Source organism: Terrapene carolina, unplaced genomic scaffold, assembly GCF_002925995.2.
Source record: "Terrapene carolina triunguis isolate 2854851 unplaced genomic scaffold, T_m_triunguis-2.0 Scaffold210, whole genome shotgun sequence".
NCBI classification, from domain to species: Eukaryota; Metazoa; Chordata; order Testudines; family Emydidae; genus Terrapene; species Terrapene triunguis.
Genome location: NW_020664561.1, coordinates 46,412,091 through 46,429,593, shown reverse-complemented (window position 1 = coordinate 46,429,593; position 17,503 = coordinate 46,412,091). Strand labels below are relative to the sequence as shown.

Below are 17,503 nucleotides of genomic sequence, written 5' to 3'. Positions count from 1 at the left end.
GGTACTGACCCTTTCTCTTTATAGTCCAATACATTTTTGATATATATTCTTCTGAAGGGTATCCCCAGAAAAGGTTCCTTTTCCCTGCTGGGTCTAGACGGTCACCATGCTGTCAGGTGTGGACCCCACTGGTGATTTTTACAGTGCAAATGATTTCTTCCCACAACATCCAATATAAATGAATTTGGCTACACCTGATGTAAGCTGTTGGCCTCTTTCTTTTGTCTGGAGAAAGCCTGTTTATCAACTTCCCTAACATGCCCGGTTTAAACACATTTTAGTCACATATTTCCAGCACCTCTGTAAATCCTTTGTGGGTTGACAGTACATACATCATGCAGGAATATTAATGATCAGTAAGTCATTAGTTTGCCCAGTGATATATTACATGTCATCTTTGGGGTAAATATCATGGCAACAGTGTGTCAGCTGGCATTGGGGTGCTCTTAGGGTCAGACTTTCCCACAACTGTGTCAAGAAAAATCCCAGCAAACAAGCATTACAGTGGTCTGCATGTCTTGTCACATCATAAACAAGCTATGTTCTAATAAAAATTTCTGAGGTCAAGTTATAATAAAATAAATTCAGTAATAATCTCTAATTTACCAGATGGTTTTAGAAATGGAAAAGTCAGCAAAAGAGGTAAAATACACTCCACTGAATTTTCAAATATGGGACATTTTGACAGTAATTAGAAATCTTCTGTAAATAACTGTTGTTAATTTTTTAATTGCTTATACTGAAACCCACTATTTTACTTTGTCATTGATCTTGCAATTGTAGAACTGAGAGTGGGAGTTGGCCTGAAAACAGGAAGTTTAATATATTATAAATTGACTTTGTCTGACATTTTAATTAGTTTGACTATAAATTTTCATATTAAATCTTGTAAAAAATAATCATTTCAATTGCATGCTTTGTACAATGTCCTTCTGTGACTAGTAAGAAATGAAATGACTCTCCCATCTCTGCAGGATTGCTTTGGGGATGAACTAAACCACAGCTGCCCAATAGTTTTTGGTTGTATTCAAAAACTTCATTTTTAGAGAATCAGTGGCCAGACCCACTCAGAAATCAGTTTCTAAAGTATGTGTGATGCATTCATAGCATCAGCAGGATTATTGTATCTCCTGTTTTAAGGTTAAATATCATAGTTACCAAATAAGAAAAAAGAAATTCTTGGCGAACAAAGAGTTCTGAACTGCTGGGTAAGTGCAGAATACAAAGTATCCACAACGTGCAATGTAGTCTGAAGTCATGGACATCTTTAGAATACTAACTATTTGCAACTTGAATATGGTCTGCAAAGTCTCAGGAGCTCTGTGCAAAAAGCTGGATATAGCTGGAGAAAATGACATTGCGCTCAACTGCCATTTCCCTTCTTTGATGTAAGATTAATGCGCATCCTGCTTATATAGAGAGCTAAATCGTGACCTACATGGATATTTTCCAGGAAGGAGAATGGAAACTCCACAAGTTTTGACTCACTGACTTTCCACTTGGTTATGCTATCAGGGGCTTCACCCACTAGAACTGAAAGGCAGCCCAGCTCCTGAAAACATTGCAGATCTTGGGCGATCTGCTGCGAGCCAGGGCCATGCCCACAGAGGCGCTTTTGCCGCTGCACTGGATTCCAAGTACAGGCCATGCTGACACTGGGAAGTGAGGCCATCCAGCCATGTGTTACAATCATACCGTAATACTTAACTGAATGCTCAGTACAATAATCATGTGAAATGTTTATTACATTGCGAGTGAAATTCCCCTTCCCGACATAACAGTAGCTAGGAGTGGAAATTTGGATGGGCCCCGACTTTTGAGTGGACAAGCAATGACAGACTGTGGTAGCTTAGCTTCTCCCCCAATGCCACACCCTCTTCCTAACCCTGGTGCCCCCAGACACAGGGCTTCATCTGCCAAGCTGGGCACGCGCATGGGGCAGCTCAGAAAATGGCAAGGCAGAGCTGCCAGAGCGTAGCACCACTTCGTCCTGGATTTCAGGTGCCCAAGTGACGCTCCGGGCTGCTGTGGCAGCACTACTCCCATGCTCAGATTTGGGTGGGCCTGGATGCTAAGGGGTGGGCTGTGGCTCTTCTTATCTATCCTCTGCCTCAGAATAACTTGATGTTGAACCTCTAGTATTATGTCTTTTAAAAACTGCCGGCCCCCTTCGACTCCTTTTCTTCCTAATTGGCCTTTCCATGGGACCTTGTCTACTATTTCTCCGAGTTGATTGAATCAGAAAGTTGTCCCCTATGCATGCTAAGAATTTGCAGGACATATCATGTTTTGCTGTAATAGTCTTCCAACAAATATCAGGGAAGTTAAAATCCCCCCTTAATAGTAGCTCATATGTGTTAGCTAATCTTGTTACCTGCTTGTAGAATGACTCATCCACTTCTTCCTTATTTGGTGGTCAGTAATAGACCCCCACAACACCACCTCCTTTTCCCCCAGACATATCCTTTTGGAAAAAGATATATCCCTCAATACTGGTATTCCAATCATGGGAGTTGTCCCACCAAGTCTCTGTAATGCCAATTAAGTCATAATTTTCTTCATATACCATGACTTCTAGTTCATCCTGCTTATTCCCCATACTCCTTGCATTTGTGTACAGGCATCAGAAATATTTTTCAGACTGCCCTGTTGCTTTTCTTCTTGCCTTTTCAATGCAGTTGTGGTTTCTAGTTCCTTCTCCAGAAATTAGCTTCTTCCCCTTGTCTTCATTATTTGAACCTACATGCACGTTGGCTGGATTTTTGTCACCTTCCCCCATCAGATCTAGTTTAAAGCTCTCCTTATCAGGTTAGCCAGACAATGCCCAAAGATGCTTGTGATGTGGTGGAGCTCACCATGCTAGTGCCTCCTGCTGGCTGTTTTGGGAATTAACTGTACTTGCCAGTGCACCTTCTTCTGGTGATTTCTCACTGCTGTCACTTCTGCTCCAGGACCCATGTCACTCCCAGGACCGCAGCATCCTCTTCATGACACAGCCCTCTGGCCATGGCCCACTCTGTTCTCCCCTGTCCAGGGGAACTGCAGTCTGCTGTCCAGCTACTTCCCTCAGTGGCAACTGCAGCCAATTGTCTGGCCGTTTCCTCAGTGGTGACGGGGGGATGCAACCTGCCCACTACTCTGGGTCCCGGCCCAGGAACCCTGAAGATGGCAGCCACATGCTGCATCCCCTCCAACCTCTCAGCATCTTTCCCTGGGCCACTTCCCCGTGGCTCCCAGCACCCTCTTTGCCCTTGCCTCGAGGCCTCAGACTGCCAATTCCTGCAGCCAACCCAGAGCCATCTTTAGCTCCCTGACCCCCCACACCGCCCGCACTGCTCTGTCCAGGGTGCTGGCGCTCCTTCCTCCTGATAAGAGCCTGAGCTTCCCACCTTGAGCTCCAGGAAGCTACTGAACTTACTCTGCCCTGCAGCTCTTCTGATATGGGCCTGTCCAGCCTTGACTGGGTGCTCCTCACAGCTCCTTTCCTATTGGCTGCTTTTCACACAGCCACCATAGAGCTCTATTAACCTCTAACAGGCTTGTATGGGGCAGGCCCCCGATCACAATGCTCTTCCCAGTATTTGATAGATGGAGCTCGTCCCAGCACACTAATCCTCTTTCCTGGAACATCAGCTCATTGTAGAAGCCAGAGCCCTCTCGCTAACACCCCCTGTCTGGCCACGCATTTACTTCCATGATTCAATGGTCCCCCGCCTGGGCCTGTTCCTTCAACAGGGAGAATGGACAAGAACACCAGTTGAGCCCCAAACGCTTTCATCCTTCTTCCTAGAGCCACATAATCAATCATCTCCTGTCATTTCTGAACATCCTAAGGCACTCCAGTCTTCCTGTGAGTTGCCTCTTAGGAACTCAGCATTGCACAACAAATCTAGCCCCCTCCACCACGGACCAATTCAGTTCCAATGACACACCTGCACTGCATAGAGCTCAGTTGCACATGAATTCTGTGTGTGGCAATGTATAGGGGTAGAGGTAGGCAAGATACAGGATGAACCATAGTATTCATTGCTATGCAGAATCACTCATTTTCCAATCTGCTTAAAGGGCTACAGGAGTCCACCACATCCATTGGGTTGGAGTAGCCACCCCAAAACAGCTATGCAGCAACTCCATGACTTGTGGGAGCATTCCTACCCATCCTGCATATATCCTCAGTGCCCAGTGTGACTACTCAGGGTTTGTGCTGGACTCTGGATTCAGGTCTAAGTAACTTAGAAACTGAGAGCCATAGGATGTGCATTGTATTATCTCTGATATGTGGAATTGCCCAGTATTTACTTTTAAATAAAAGCTTAATTCTCTTATTGTTTAGTAAAAACTTGGTCCGTTATTGATAATATTTTGCAAAACAACAGTAAACTACCACCCCCATCACTGCATAACCGCACTAAATCCTCTTTTATGCACAAAGGCCTTGATCTTGCTGTCATTGAAGTCAATAGGAGCTTTCCAATTACTTCAGTGAGAATGGGATCTAGCCCTCAGAGTCCAATTCTAAAATCTTGATTCAGTTCAAACTTTGAGAGAAATCTACTCAGAGAACTTTAGGAACAAACATAGTTGTAGGTTAGTAGCATCACCTCCTTTTGCTGGGTTATCTCTGTGTATGTATATTTAAAGATGTAACACATCTCAGCTTCATGTGGATGGGTGAGACAAATATCCTTAAGCCAGTATTTTTTGTAGTAATTTACAGCACATCCTCAGATGTTAGCAGTTTCAAATCCTTGGAGGCTGAGGAACTGCATGAGTGAAGTTTATTTTTCGGAGAGATAAAGTTAAGCCGTCCCAGTGTCATGGAGTTGCCAAAGTCTGATCTAGTTTGATAAACTACATAAAGCCTTGTTCTTGATCAATCACAGCTCTTCTCAGCTGCTTCTCTCTGGGAGCGCTCTTCCATTTGACTCTAAAACTTACAAATGCTTCTCTCCCCTGCCCCTCCCCCATGTCTCTTAATGAGAAAATGGCTATGTGAGAATGTCCAGATTTCTAGCATTTTAACCTGATTTCCTTCCTTTCCTTTCCCATTTTGCAATTGAACTTTCTCTTCTCTTCGTAACTTTAACTGGGATGAGTGATTGTTCCAGCAATCAGAATGTTGACCTAGGAAGTTTAAGTGATAAACTAACAAACAGATAAAGGAGGTAAGTAACATACTGGAAATACAGCTAACTTTATTTTTATTTTCTTACATTTTATGGGTGAGTTTGGTGCTCTTAAAAGTGAGGAGCTGATGGAACTGGCTATGATTAGGTATAGTGAGAGCTGGCAACAAACTTCCCCTATGAAGCTCTATACACAAATCTCTGTGGCATCCTGCATCAAAATCCCACACTACAGCATCCCTTATCAGTTCTTGTCCTGGGTTTCTACTAAGCAGAAACTGTCAGACACACTGAATTGAGTTGTATTTTTATTGTTTATGTGAGTAAGTGTCCCCCAGGAATTAGGCTGAATTAGGCATTTATTGTAAATATAAATATATAAATCACAAGCACAAACACAGGAGGCTAGGGCCTAGTATCCCAGTTCTTCACATCCAAAAATACAGATCTCTCCTACTTGAGCTAAAGAACTATGCCTTTAGCTAACCCTATTAGTAGGACTCATAGATTTTCTATGGGCCAGTGACAATAGCACAATATCACTCATAGACACAAAAACAGCCTATTACAATAGGATTTGAGCCAAAATCTCCAAACATAAAAGGCTAACGTGCTCACCCATTGTGTCACACAGTCCCTTTTCTGTTCAGTCAAGTTCCAGCAGTGAGTTGCCCCCTAAATCAAAATTCATTCCTTTCCAAGAGCGAAGTTCCATTTTTTTTCATTTGAAGCTATAGAAGTGAAAATATATAATGAAGGCCCATTTGGTTCTTATCTAATTAAAGCATCATCTCACTCACAGTTTCAGGGTCAGAACTGCTCTGCTTTGTTTTGCTTTGCTTTGTGGCTCTGTTACCTAACTGCTCATGAGATCACACTCCTATAAAATAGATAAGTATTTATAACCATACATAGAAATTTACTTTGTAGCTGATTTGTTGATTCTTGGGGGCTTATTTGTGGGAATCCCATTAGCGATAGGATACATGTGTATAGTTAGATTTATTCATAGACATTATCACTGTCCCCCATTGCATTCTCTGGTGTTGAATAAAGAGTCAGTAAAGAGGGCAGTGTTTTGTTCACATTACCCTCAATAAATGGGTTTAACTATGATACAAATCTCATAATTCACCTCTTGAATCCCAGTGGTTATCGGACAAATCCAAGGCTTAGCTGTAAGCCTTCAAATATACCTCTGCTGACAGTCTGAGGTAACGTCATAGTTCTGCAATCCTTCACATTTATTGGAGTTTTCAGTTGCTATGGTTTCAAAGATTTCACTGAAATTAAATTTTTTACATATGTCAGTGCAGCTAATGAGCTTTTACAAATAACTCTGCAGTTGCCCTGCTCTGAGCAGGGATTATCCCATGCCACTAGCTGACCAAATGCCAATTATTAAGGAGTCTCCACCCCTTCATTCTGACCTCCATTATTTCCCTCCCATGAACCCTCTTTTGTAATCAGCTGCAGCATGCTCACAGGACGCCAATGCTGCTGGAAAGATGAACTTGCCTGGGGTGCTGACGCAGCAAATCATGTAAACAGCTCCAGCATCCCCAGCCCCAAACCCTAGCACATAATTTCTTTGGCGCCTCTGATCTGCTAGTGTAGGCATCAAGAAATCCTGCTTCACCTCCAGACCTGAGTCTCCTGCACTTTATCAAGCTACTAACAGCCAGCTTCCATATATTGTCTGGCTTTTAATTATATGAGTGATTTCACATCAGGCAGATGTGTTTGTAAACTAATGGCTTTAATGATGTGATGAGATTAAAAATGAAGCCTAATTAGCTCAGTATATTTAACCCTTGGAATGCTTCCAGGCATGTCTATGGCTATGCCTCTCTCATCATGCAGGTTAATCACTTTCACTGCTGTATCACAAAGTGCTCCTACTTCATTGGAGATGTCATTTTCTCAGTATGATGGGCAAGTGGTAAGTGCCTTTTGGAAGTAGTACTTCTGGGAATAATGAAATTGCATGATGGGTGATGGTGCCTATGAGTACCGTGAGTATTTGGTAATAAACCTGAGCAATGGCAGAAGGTATTTTTAAAAGGGAATCTCCCCATTTCACTTAGATCCAGATCAGTGCCCTCAATATTCTTAGGTGAACAGAACCACACTTGAGTCCTGTTGCCAGAGTCCCCTGAACCCTGAGACTGGCTTTAGAAAAAAGAGAAGATACAGTGGCAGTCATCTGTCTGTCTGTCATCACTGTGGTATCTAAGTATTGCATATAGTCCATCTTCTTCAATTGGCATTGGTTTGAACTTCCAATGGCCTGTCACATAGATTTGTCATGTTTGAGTTCAATATATTCAGAACACATATAAATAATTGAGATCCACTGAATGATATGTTGTTCCAAAAATCAGCCAGTGCTGGTCCTTTCCACTTGAACTGTGAGAGAAGCTTAATATGTCAAGTGAAACCCAAAAGTTTGGCTTTTCACTCACAAAATAATGGAAAAGTAATTTTTCTTCCATGGTTTGATTTATACTTTTTGAAGATTCGATGTAAGTGCTGTGATTAAGGGGAGAGTTCCAAGTTATAGTCTAAATACTGATTCCTGCAGTGCAAACCAATGCTGTGATCCTACTCCCACTGAAGTTCAGGGGAGTTTTGCACTAACTTCATTGGAAGCAGATCTAATGCTACTTTGAACTCTTACATTTCATCACATCACTCCTAACTGTACTCCCTCCTGCCTCCCCATCCCATGATTACTCTCTATTCATACATTTTAAAAAAATGTATAGACTTATCATGCTTCCCTTTTACCTTTTGTTGAAACCAAGCTACGTCTTTATAATTCCTGAAATCTTTCCTTTTAAGTCAGCCCCCGAACCATTTTTATGCTCTTACCGAATAATAATACTCAGATGTCCTCGTGTTTGGCTTAATACAAGGACCTACATAGATACCTGAATATCTCTTTTTATCTGTAGCTCTCAAAGCACTTTTCAAAGCAGAGTAAGCATTATCTCCATTTTACAGATGAGGAAACTGAGGCATAGAGAGGGCATATGCTAGCCCCCAAGTCCGTAGAGCAAGTTAGTGTATAGGTGGGAGTGGAACTTGGGTGCACTAACTCCCTACCATTGGTGCTAACCAGTAAGTTATTGTACCTCCCAAGTTTTAAAGATCTAAGTTAGAATTTTCAAAAGTGCCTAAGAGACCTAGGATCCTACGTTCCTTTTTCAAAGTGACTTAGGTATTTAAGGATCCTAAGTCCCATTGAAACTTGAAAGTCAATGGGACTTAGGCTTGTAAGGAGCAGATTTTTTAAAAGTATTTTCGTGCCTAAAGATGCAGATAAGCACCTAGTCGGATTTTCAAAAATGCCGAGGCACTTAATCCTCACTGAAATCAATTCCCTTCTTAACTCCTACCTGTCTACTTCTTTAGACCTAAGTACTTTCAAAACTCTGGTTCTTAAGTACTTTTGTAAATTTAACCCATATACTGTGCTCAGCAGAGTAGACAGAATATATGGCATCTTTACTATTCTCCCCCCAGTTTGTTTCAAAAGTTTTCTGGTAATGTGGTGTCCAGTAATGAATACTATATTACAAATGTAATCACACCAGAGTCACACAGTGAAAATTGATTTCACTATTCAGAAGATAAAGCAGTAATACATTAAGTCAGTGGTTTTCAACCTGTGGTCCACAAACCCCTGGGGGTCTGCAGATTATGTCTAAGATTTCCATTATAAATTTTTGAGGGGTCCGCTAATGAAAAAACTTGAAAACCACTGCACTAAGTGGTACTAATACCATTGAAGTCAATGGAGCGATGTTGATTTACACCAGATGTGGATCTAGCCCTTTCTGTCAAAAAAGTTTTGACAAAAGTCATGAGTTGTCCCATACTTAATTCCCTGAGATACTATAAACAGGGACACCATGGAACTCAAACATGAATAAAGTGTAGGGGTGAAATCCTGGACTCATTAAAATTAATCGCAAAACTCCTGTTAACTTCACTGAGGCCAGGATTTCACCTTGGAGTTTGTTTGCATAAGTTATAGTAGTATGGATGTTCAGTCTGTCACATTGTCTGGAGTGACTGATGACTGTGAATGCCTACCTCAAGGTAGACTGTCAAACACCAGGCAGACACCCAAAACTAGTGGTATGTTCTATAATTAGATTTCACCCACCCAGTAACAAATGTGAACTCCTGGATCACTGTATCAGTCATACCATAGAGTCACAGACAGTCCCCTTAGGTTCTCCAGTCTGTCTTGCCACCCAGGCAAGCTGGACTTAGTGAAAAATGGTCACTTATACCAAAAATCACAAAATATTCAGGTTGCTTCCAGTCCCAAGAGACCAGTCACTTACCCCAGATCAATTGGTACACCCTAGATTTTACACCAAAGACAAAACCTGTATCCAATCCTGTAATAAACTATCTAAAGTTAGGAAAAGGAAATGAGAGTTATTTACAGGTTAAAGCAAGCAGGCATATAACACAAATAAGTTGCAATCTAAATCCTAAGAGTGACAGAGTTGTAGTGATCTGTCAATTCAAAATGTCTTTCGGGGCAAACCCAGGGATAACTGGGGGGATCTCTCACTTCAGTTTAGAGTCTCTGGCTCCATGTGAATTCAAACAGCAAAGAGATGTAGAATTTTTCCATGTGTCTATATTCATAGCTTCTTCTCACAGAAACAAAGCTGACATCAACAGTTCCCATGAAGATCCCTTATTCGTGGTGTGGGAGTGGGGGGAGGAAAGTACTTAACAAAGTCTTTGATCCTTGACCTCACACAATAGCTCATTTGCATTTAATGAACAGGATTTAACTTCTTGTTAGAGACCATAATTTGCATTACACATGGCTTTTTCCCTATTTGATGAGTTACATAGTCACAGAGGTTTACAATGCAAATGCTTGCTATCAGTTTATAACCTGGAGTATAGTTGGCTGAGAAGAATACATGCGGCATACTACAAGCATTTACACTATACACATTCTTATCAACCTAACATTTAATATTTATTTTGATAATGCTAACCCATAGGTAAGTAAGACTCGTTTCCAGTTATGCATTTATAAGTGTTCAGTGAGATCTGGGGCCTTGGCATGAGCTGGCATCTGCGAGCATCACACAGTCAAAATAAACTGGGCATAATTAGGAGGTGTACGGTATATCTACTGTTGAAGGAAAGACTGTGTCTAAACTTAAGTGCCTAAAACATTTGAGAAATTATACATGAATAATGTCTTCACAGACATTTTAAAAAATCTAAGGTAAAAGGTAAGGTAGCTTGTGTCTCATAACAGTGAAGTTTGTACCATACTTCCTCTGTGATCAGTGTAGCCTACGGTCACTTTTTGCAGAAATATGATAAGGGCCCCCATTTTTCCACCTCCTCAGACAGCATCATAATGATCTGAAATCTAGGTGAACAATACCAATTTGGCACTTTTCCATTTAGAGCTGATGAAAATCAGAGCAAAGTGGAATGTAATTCTGGGCAAATTAAATAAGGCCTTCATGATGCAAAGGGAAATAATCTTTTGAAAATCAGTCCAAAATATTTTCAAATATGTGTTTATTTTTTCTCATCCTCATGAGGCTCCAGTGCCTCCTAGCAGTTATCCCCTAATATTTAGCCTCTACAGGGCTGCTTCTGCTCTTCCATCCATGTAAATTAGGGATTAATTTAATGGAGTTACAGTGGTGTAAAACCAGTGTGAGAGGAGAATCAGGCCTTATAATTTTATTTAAAGGCTACCATTGGGTTCATCTTCAAATGTCATCTTTTCACTTTGGTAATGCTGTGCACATACCGGTAATTCATAAATCTGTTATATTTGCTCTACTACTAATGAGAAAATGTATTTGTTCCATAACTAATTAGAAAATGATTCTGACATTTTGATTTATAAAATTGTCAGGTTTGCCTTTTTTTAGTCCTCTGAGTGGGGGTAGGTATACTCTGTTGTGCGAGGTGGCTGCTGTACAGACAAGCCTCTACTTAAAAAGGGGGTGAGATATTAGCGAGCACAATTAAGAGGCAGAACCTTAAAATGCACTATTGCTTCAGGGCACTATCATACAGTTACCTATGCTAACAATTGTCTTTCTTTACAGCCACAATATTCTTCTCTATGAAGATGGCCATGCTGTTGTTGCTGATTTTGGAGGTGAGGTGTTGGTGATTAATCTGAAAAATGTCAGCAAGTTCTCAAAAACTAGGGCTCTGTTTTCTCTGATGAATCAGAAAGTTAATGAGGCTGTACTTTGCTTCATTATTTCTCTGAAAAATATCCCGGAGAGTAGATTTGGGCAATTGCAGTTGTGTCCTGCTGAGTTCTGCAGGGTTCCATCTTGTACTCTCTTATTAAAGGTGTGTATAGGGTTGTATGGAGAGTAAGAGAGGAGGCAAGGCTGCAGTCCATGTACAAGCTACAGTACTTTCAGAATGCCAATAAGCCCCTGCTCCACATATCTCATTTAATTCAACCAGTGCAGTTGAACACCTTACCCGGTGTCTAGCTGAGACTGGAGTCTGGATGAGGTTCGAATGGCCTGGCCTCAATCCGGATCAGAATGTAGTTGTGGTGGTAGGATGGAGGAAGCAACTGGGAAAAATGGCAAGAGTTATTTCTGCCCCTTTAATTGAGGATGTGTTCCTATCTTTTGTTACTAGAGTTCACAGTCCAGGGGTAGTGTTGGAGCCCTGCTGTTATCACAGAATCCTAGAGCAGCAGGGACCAGGATAGCTTTCTTTCATCTTCATCTGGAGAAGAGATTGTGGCTATTCCATTCAGATATGGAACTTTGGGTATGTCTACCCTGCAAAAAAACGCACCCATGAGAGCTAGTCTCAGAGCCCAGGTCAACTGACATAGGCTATCAGGGCTCGTGCTATGGGGCTAAAAATAGCAGTGCAGATGTTGCCGCTCGGGCTGGATCCCAGGTTCTGTGACCCACTACCTTTGATCCACACTGCTATTTTCAGCCCCATAGCATGAGCCCAAGTCAGTTGACCAGGCTCTGAGACTCACTGCCCCAGGTTTAGGGGGGAGGGGGTTGCAGTGTAATCATACCCTTTGTCACCACAAATTTTGACCAGGCTTCCCCATAATGATCTAAGGCTGATGCAAAATGCAATGGCTCACTAATTATGTAGATTTTCTGGCTGAGGCACATGTGGCTGCCTGTTGGTGTCAGGTGAAATTTAAGGAGTTGGTTTCCACTTATAAAGCCCTAAATGCCCTGGGACCTGCCTATTTGAGATACCAACTCTGTCGCTGTGCCACATCAGCGCAGTTGTAATCAGCAGAGGTACTTGAGCATGATTTTAAAGAGAGGGAGGAGGGTGATGCTCTGGACAGCATCTGCGAGGGGCCCTTAACTTTGAAATAGTCCAAATTAGAGTCAGGCACTTTGCAAATCCCACCTACTTTCCTAGGCTATTGGAGAAGGAGGGATGCACTGGGGTCTGGTAGTTGTAGGGATGGCTGAGAGGATAAATATTTTTCTTTTCTGCTGGTTATATTCTGGCTGGGGACGCTGCTGGGTGTGTTCTTGTTTGTACAGGTAGGAGTATACTTTTAACCTGTCTCAAAGGTACCAAAGTTCTGGGTAGGCACTTATGTATCGTTTACATCTACATAAATCAATCAATATTTCATATATTGCCTTTGCTATAGTCATACAAGATCTTATGAAACTGAAGTCTACTAGAGCAGCCTGTAGCTTTTATATCACCAGCCAGCTGAAAGGAAGTATGACATTAAATCAGAGTGCCCTCTTCTGTGCCTTTGAATTTTAGTATAGGTTTTTGGTGTTGTTTGTTTTAAATCTAAATGAAGTTAGACACACCAGTACGGTTAACCCTGAGTTTAAAAACTCTGAGATGGATCCTCAGCTGGTATAAATCGCCATGAAAGCCAATGGAGATATGCCAATTATAGCAGCTGAAGATCTGGCTCACTGATGTAAGAAGCTCCATTTTATCGGGAATATCTTCATGTATCCTTGTCTAATAGTAGGATATTGTATTTCCTCTTGATTTTACAAAAACCCAATTTTATGGAAGTCCTGGGTTTCCACCAAGACTTCTGTAAAATGAGGTTTATCTGTAGTGTTGTTTATTTAAAAAGCTTTCCATTTTTTGTCTCAGAATCTAGATTTCTGCAGTCCCTGGATGAAGACAACATGACAAAACAACCTGGGGTTTCCTTCTTGTTCTTTTCCATTTAATTAGTATACTATTTATGTGCAAACTCAGCCTAGGAGAAAATGATGAGCTTAGATATGTTTTTGCTGGAATCAATGATGTTGTACAGTGACAGTGTAATGCTTTGTTTCTTTTGTATGCTACTTTTTTCTTAGTGTTTGAGATCAGCCTTTATAATAGCAGAAATTATTGCACTCACAAATGGGCTCCCTACTGTGTACCCAAAAACCAATATTGTTATATGGTTCTCATTTTAGCACTATCACCCCTGAATTCTTAGGCATAACATGCAAACCATCCCATATATATATTGCTTTCTGATAGTCTGAATTTCTGACAGGGAATCAGTTATCCAACATGGATTTTCTTTCTGAGTTCTTTTCTCAGTATAGTTATTTCAAATAAATTGCTCATATGGGCCCAACTTTGTAAAAGACAATACCCTGGAGCAGAGGACCAGAGTAAGACCCACTACTCCTCATGAGCCCAGTGGGTGGCAGGTTGTTTGTGAAGCAGCCACATAGATGTGTGCCTGCAAAATGCAATGATAGCCCAGGAGAGAAGCCAAAGGATTAATGTATACACCGATCCAGTCGTTTTAATACTCTGCATAGTTGTCATTATCATTATTCCAGCTCCTAAATTGGAGTAGTAGTTAAAGGGAGTTAGACATGCTAAAGCTCTGTACCCCGGTCTCAGACTGGAAGTGTAGATTTCAATTCCTGCCAGGGCCAGCTCTAGGTTTTTTGCCACCTCCAAGCAAAAACTTTGCCGCCCCAAGCTCCAAGAGCGCAACTGCCCAAGCAAAAAAAAATAAAGAAGAAGAAGAATGGCCGGAATGCTGCCCCACGTGCTTGCTTTGCTGGTGCCTAGAGCCAGTCCTGACTCCTGCACCACTCTCAATGCTACTCTTCTCTTACGTGAAGCCTGATTATGCTAGCTTTATGCGGGTGAAATGAATTCCATGCTAATCCTGAAGACACAATATAATGTATGGAGATTTACTGCATGAATTGTGTATGCTACCATAACTATTTGTTTTTAGAAGATTTATCTGTTAGCTTGTTGTGAAAGAAAGAAAGAAAGAAAGAAAGAAAGAAAGAAAGAAAGAAAGATCCTCTGTAAAGGAACAAAACATTCCATTAACGTATTATTGATGTTTTTTTCATGCACAGAACCTACGCTGGATGGCCCCTGAGGTATTCACTCAGTGCACTCGATACACTATAAAAGCTGATGTTTTCAGCTATGCTTTGTGTCTCTGGGAACTGTTAACAGGTGAAATTCCATTTGCTCACCTCAAACCAGGTAAGATGCTCACTGAACTAACATGGACACTACTTATATCTCTGAACTGTAATAAAGTAGCTGCATTTCATAGCATTATTAATTCGTATTTTACTAGAATTCATATTAGGCAGTATTCACCTAAAAATTTAGCTTTGTTAAGGTAGCAGGAAACATAGGAAATTGAATGTGCTTCTGGATTTGGGTGGAACCTTGGGGAATGAAGGAATGTCACTCCAGAAACTGTAAAGCCATGGAAGTGTAGGGGATTTTTTCTTGGAGTTGGGAGTGGAGGAAAAGGATGGTAGTTAGGACAAGAGCTGTGATATCTGCAAAGCCTATCAGACAGGGACTTCAAATAGATTTCTTACCAGTTGGAAGAAGACAGGTCTATGCATGAAATTTTTGTGTGGGGAAAAAGTAGTTTTCACTTGTACTGTATTGAATTCTTTACCCAATACAATATAATCATCAACAATTGTGTACAACCCTTTATCTATCTATCTATCTACCTATCTATCATCCTGCCTGTTTCAAAGGTGCCTATCACTGTTGTATCAGGATCTCCTGATTACTTTATTAAATAATAATTCAAATGCTAAATGAAATCTCATACATGATTTATTAAATCAATTTAATCCCCACATTATTAAAATGAATATTAAATTAAATGTATTGTGTGGTATGTAGCATTATATAAGCAACTTGTTAACAATGATATACCAGACAGTAATTGAAACATCAACTTTGAAAACAGTTTACTGGAAGCTCTCTTATCTGTGAAATGGCTGTAAAGCTGTTGCTAACATAGACCTGTTTAGGTATGGATCTTCAAGTGCCTCCAATTTTCTGATATTCTTTAAGTTTGAAGTGAATTAATTAATTTTTTAATGGAATCCTGTAGAAGTAACCTATCCTTTATTCCTCTCGATCAAATTTTTTTAAGCGGAATTTGACTAATTACTTCTTTTTTAAAACAATTGGGGTAATTATTTTTCTTTTATCTATATTGCTGCTTCACTATTTGATTTATGCCAAGCCTGGAATTGGAAGTACCAAACATCACATGACAGCTTATTTTAGAGTCAAAAGCAGGAATTGCAGGAGCTCTTGTAAGAATATCTAATCTCACGTGATTTCTAATCTGATTTTCAGAACAAAGAGTTTGAGATAAATTCAGATCACCATCTCAAGGTTCACACATCAGTAGTTTTCATCAGTCTCTCTTTCCATCTCCTGACTTTAGCTTGGCCATATTAAGCAGCATACAGTAATACTCATCAATTCAGTTTTTTAGCAGCATCCTAGCAACTGAAGCATCTCGGAAGTTCTGCTTCCAGGCCTGCAAAGGAATGGATGTCCACTCTATTGCTGTCCACTCTTACTGAGTTTCAGAAGCTGTGCAAAATCATCCTCTGTTCTGTTACTTGCATCATCTGCTCTGTCTCTTTCTTTTCCTGTACCACTTTTCTGGTTTCTCTCACTCCTTTACCTCGTCCTCCACCAAACACCTTTTCTAGCACAGGCTCTGTACACAGTAGCCACACATTGCTCCTTATCTTGGCTTATGCATTGAGGCATGGTACCATGGTCCCTTTTTTGGGTAATGCACCTGTTTTTCCTGAATTGAAAAGTGCAATTTATTCATTTCCCCTTACTGCGCAGTATGTTCCAGGCAGGAAGATAACATCTTGGTGTTTCATGCTACTCTGCATCCTGGTGATGGTGGCAATAAATCCTACATTACTATGTGCTGATATAGTATTAATTTTTACTTGGAAATTCACTAGAATCCATCAATGCTAAAAACATCACCTGGGTTGAGATATCTATGCGCTTCTTGCAAATCTTCACATTCTTGATGTTCTATAGTATTAACCACTTTTGGGTAACTTTACACACTGCTACTTAACCCTGCTTCCTCTGTGTGAAATTCACCCCCTACACATTGCGTTCATGAAAAGCTTTCCACGCCAGTTCAATCCTGTTTCAGCTCTGAGGGTGAAATTCACTAATGGGCATAGGGCCAGCACAAGTACAGCACACCACTTAAGCCCATACATGAGATTAAGGCTATAGCTACACTACAAAGTCAAGTCCATTTAAGTTACGTTGATGTTACAGCCACCTCTGTAATTAAACCTCTGTTGCATATCCACACTATGTTTCTTGTATCGGCAGAATGCATCCACAGTAGCAGCTCTGGCGTCGACACAGATAGCAATGCACCATGGGTAGCTCTAATACCAGGGTTAAGAAGTGAGGAGAGCTGGGGGAAGCATTCTGAACTAAAGTGGAATTTATTGGAGATGGGGGAGGGAGGATTCCTTGCTAAGTGAATTAACCCAGATAGTAACAGCTCCTTTTCTTTTTCTTGTATCTATTTCTTCTCTAGCAGTCATGCTGTGGTAGCCACACATAAACACTCCACATTTCCCTATTCTAAGTGTAAATCCTTTGATTCCTGTTTAATTAGGCTTTCTTGTCCTGTCTTTCTCTCCTTAACAGAGAGTGCTTAACTTTTCAGGGCCTTATTTCTGACACATTTAAAGTTCTGTTTATTGATCTCAGAGTCTGGTACTATTTTTGGTGTCTGTTGGAGGAAGTTTCCCTGTTCCCTTTCCTCTGAGATCTTATTAAATCCAGATTCATTTCTCCTCTGCCCTTTGTACAATTATGCTACTTTTATGCTACTTCTACAATCATTTGGAAGTCTTCACACTGTTCAAAAAGTCAACTTCTCTTATACAGATGGTGTAGCTGTCATTACATCAATAACAAGGGGCATTCCAATTCAGTATATGGTGTGGAGTTTCTAAACTGCATTAGCTATTTATAGCTTCCCAGTCATTCATTTCTGTCTCTGCTGACATTTG

At 40.8% G+C, this 17,503-nt stretch overlaps 1 protein-coding gene across 1 annotated transcript in view; it reads left to right on the top strand.

The window, feature by feature from the left end:
* The window catches only part of LOC112107612 (serine/threonine-protein kinase TNNI3K), a 164,917-nt gene that overhangs the window by 92,607 nt on the left and 54,807 nt on the right, over positions 1-17,503 (top strand). Inside the window, exons 18-20 of the mRNA XM_024201386.2 lie at positions 11,246-11,298; positions 13,284-13,336; positions 14,516-14,648. Coding sequence (XP_024057154.1) covers positions 11,246-11,298; positions 13,284-13,336; positions 14,516-14,648 — 239 coding nt within the window. The remainder of the gene's footprint in view (positions 1-11,245; positions 11,299-13,283; positions 13,337-14,515; positions 14,649-17,503) is intronic.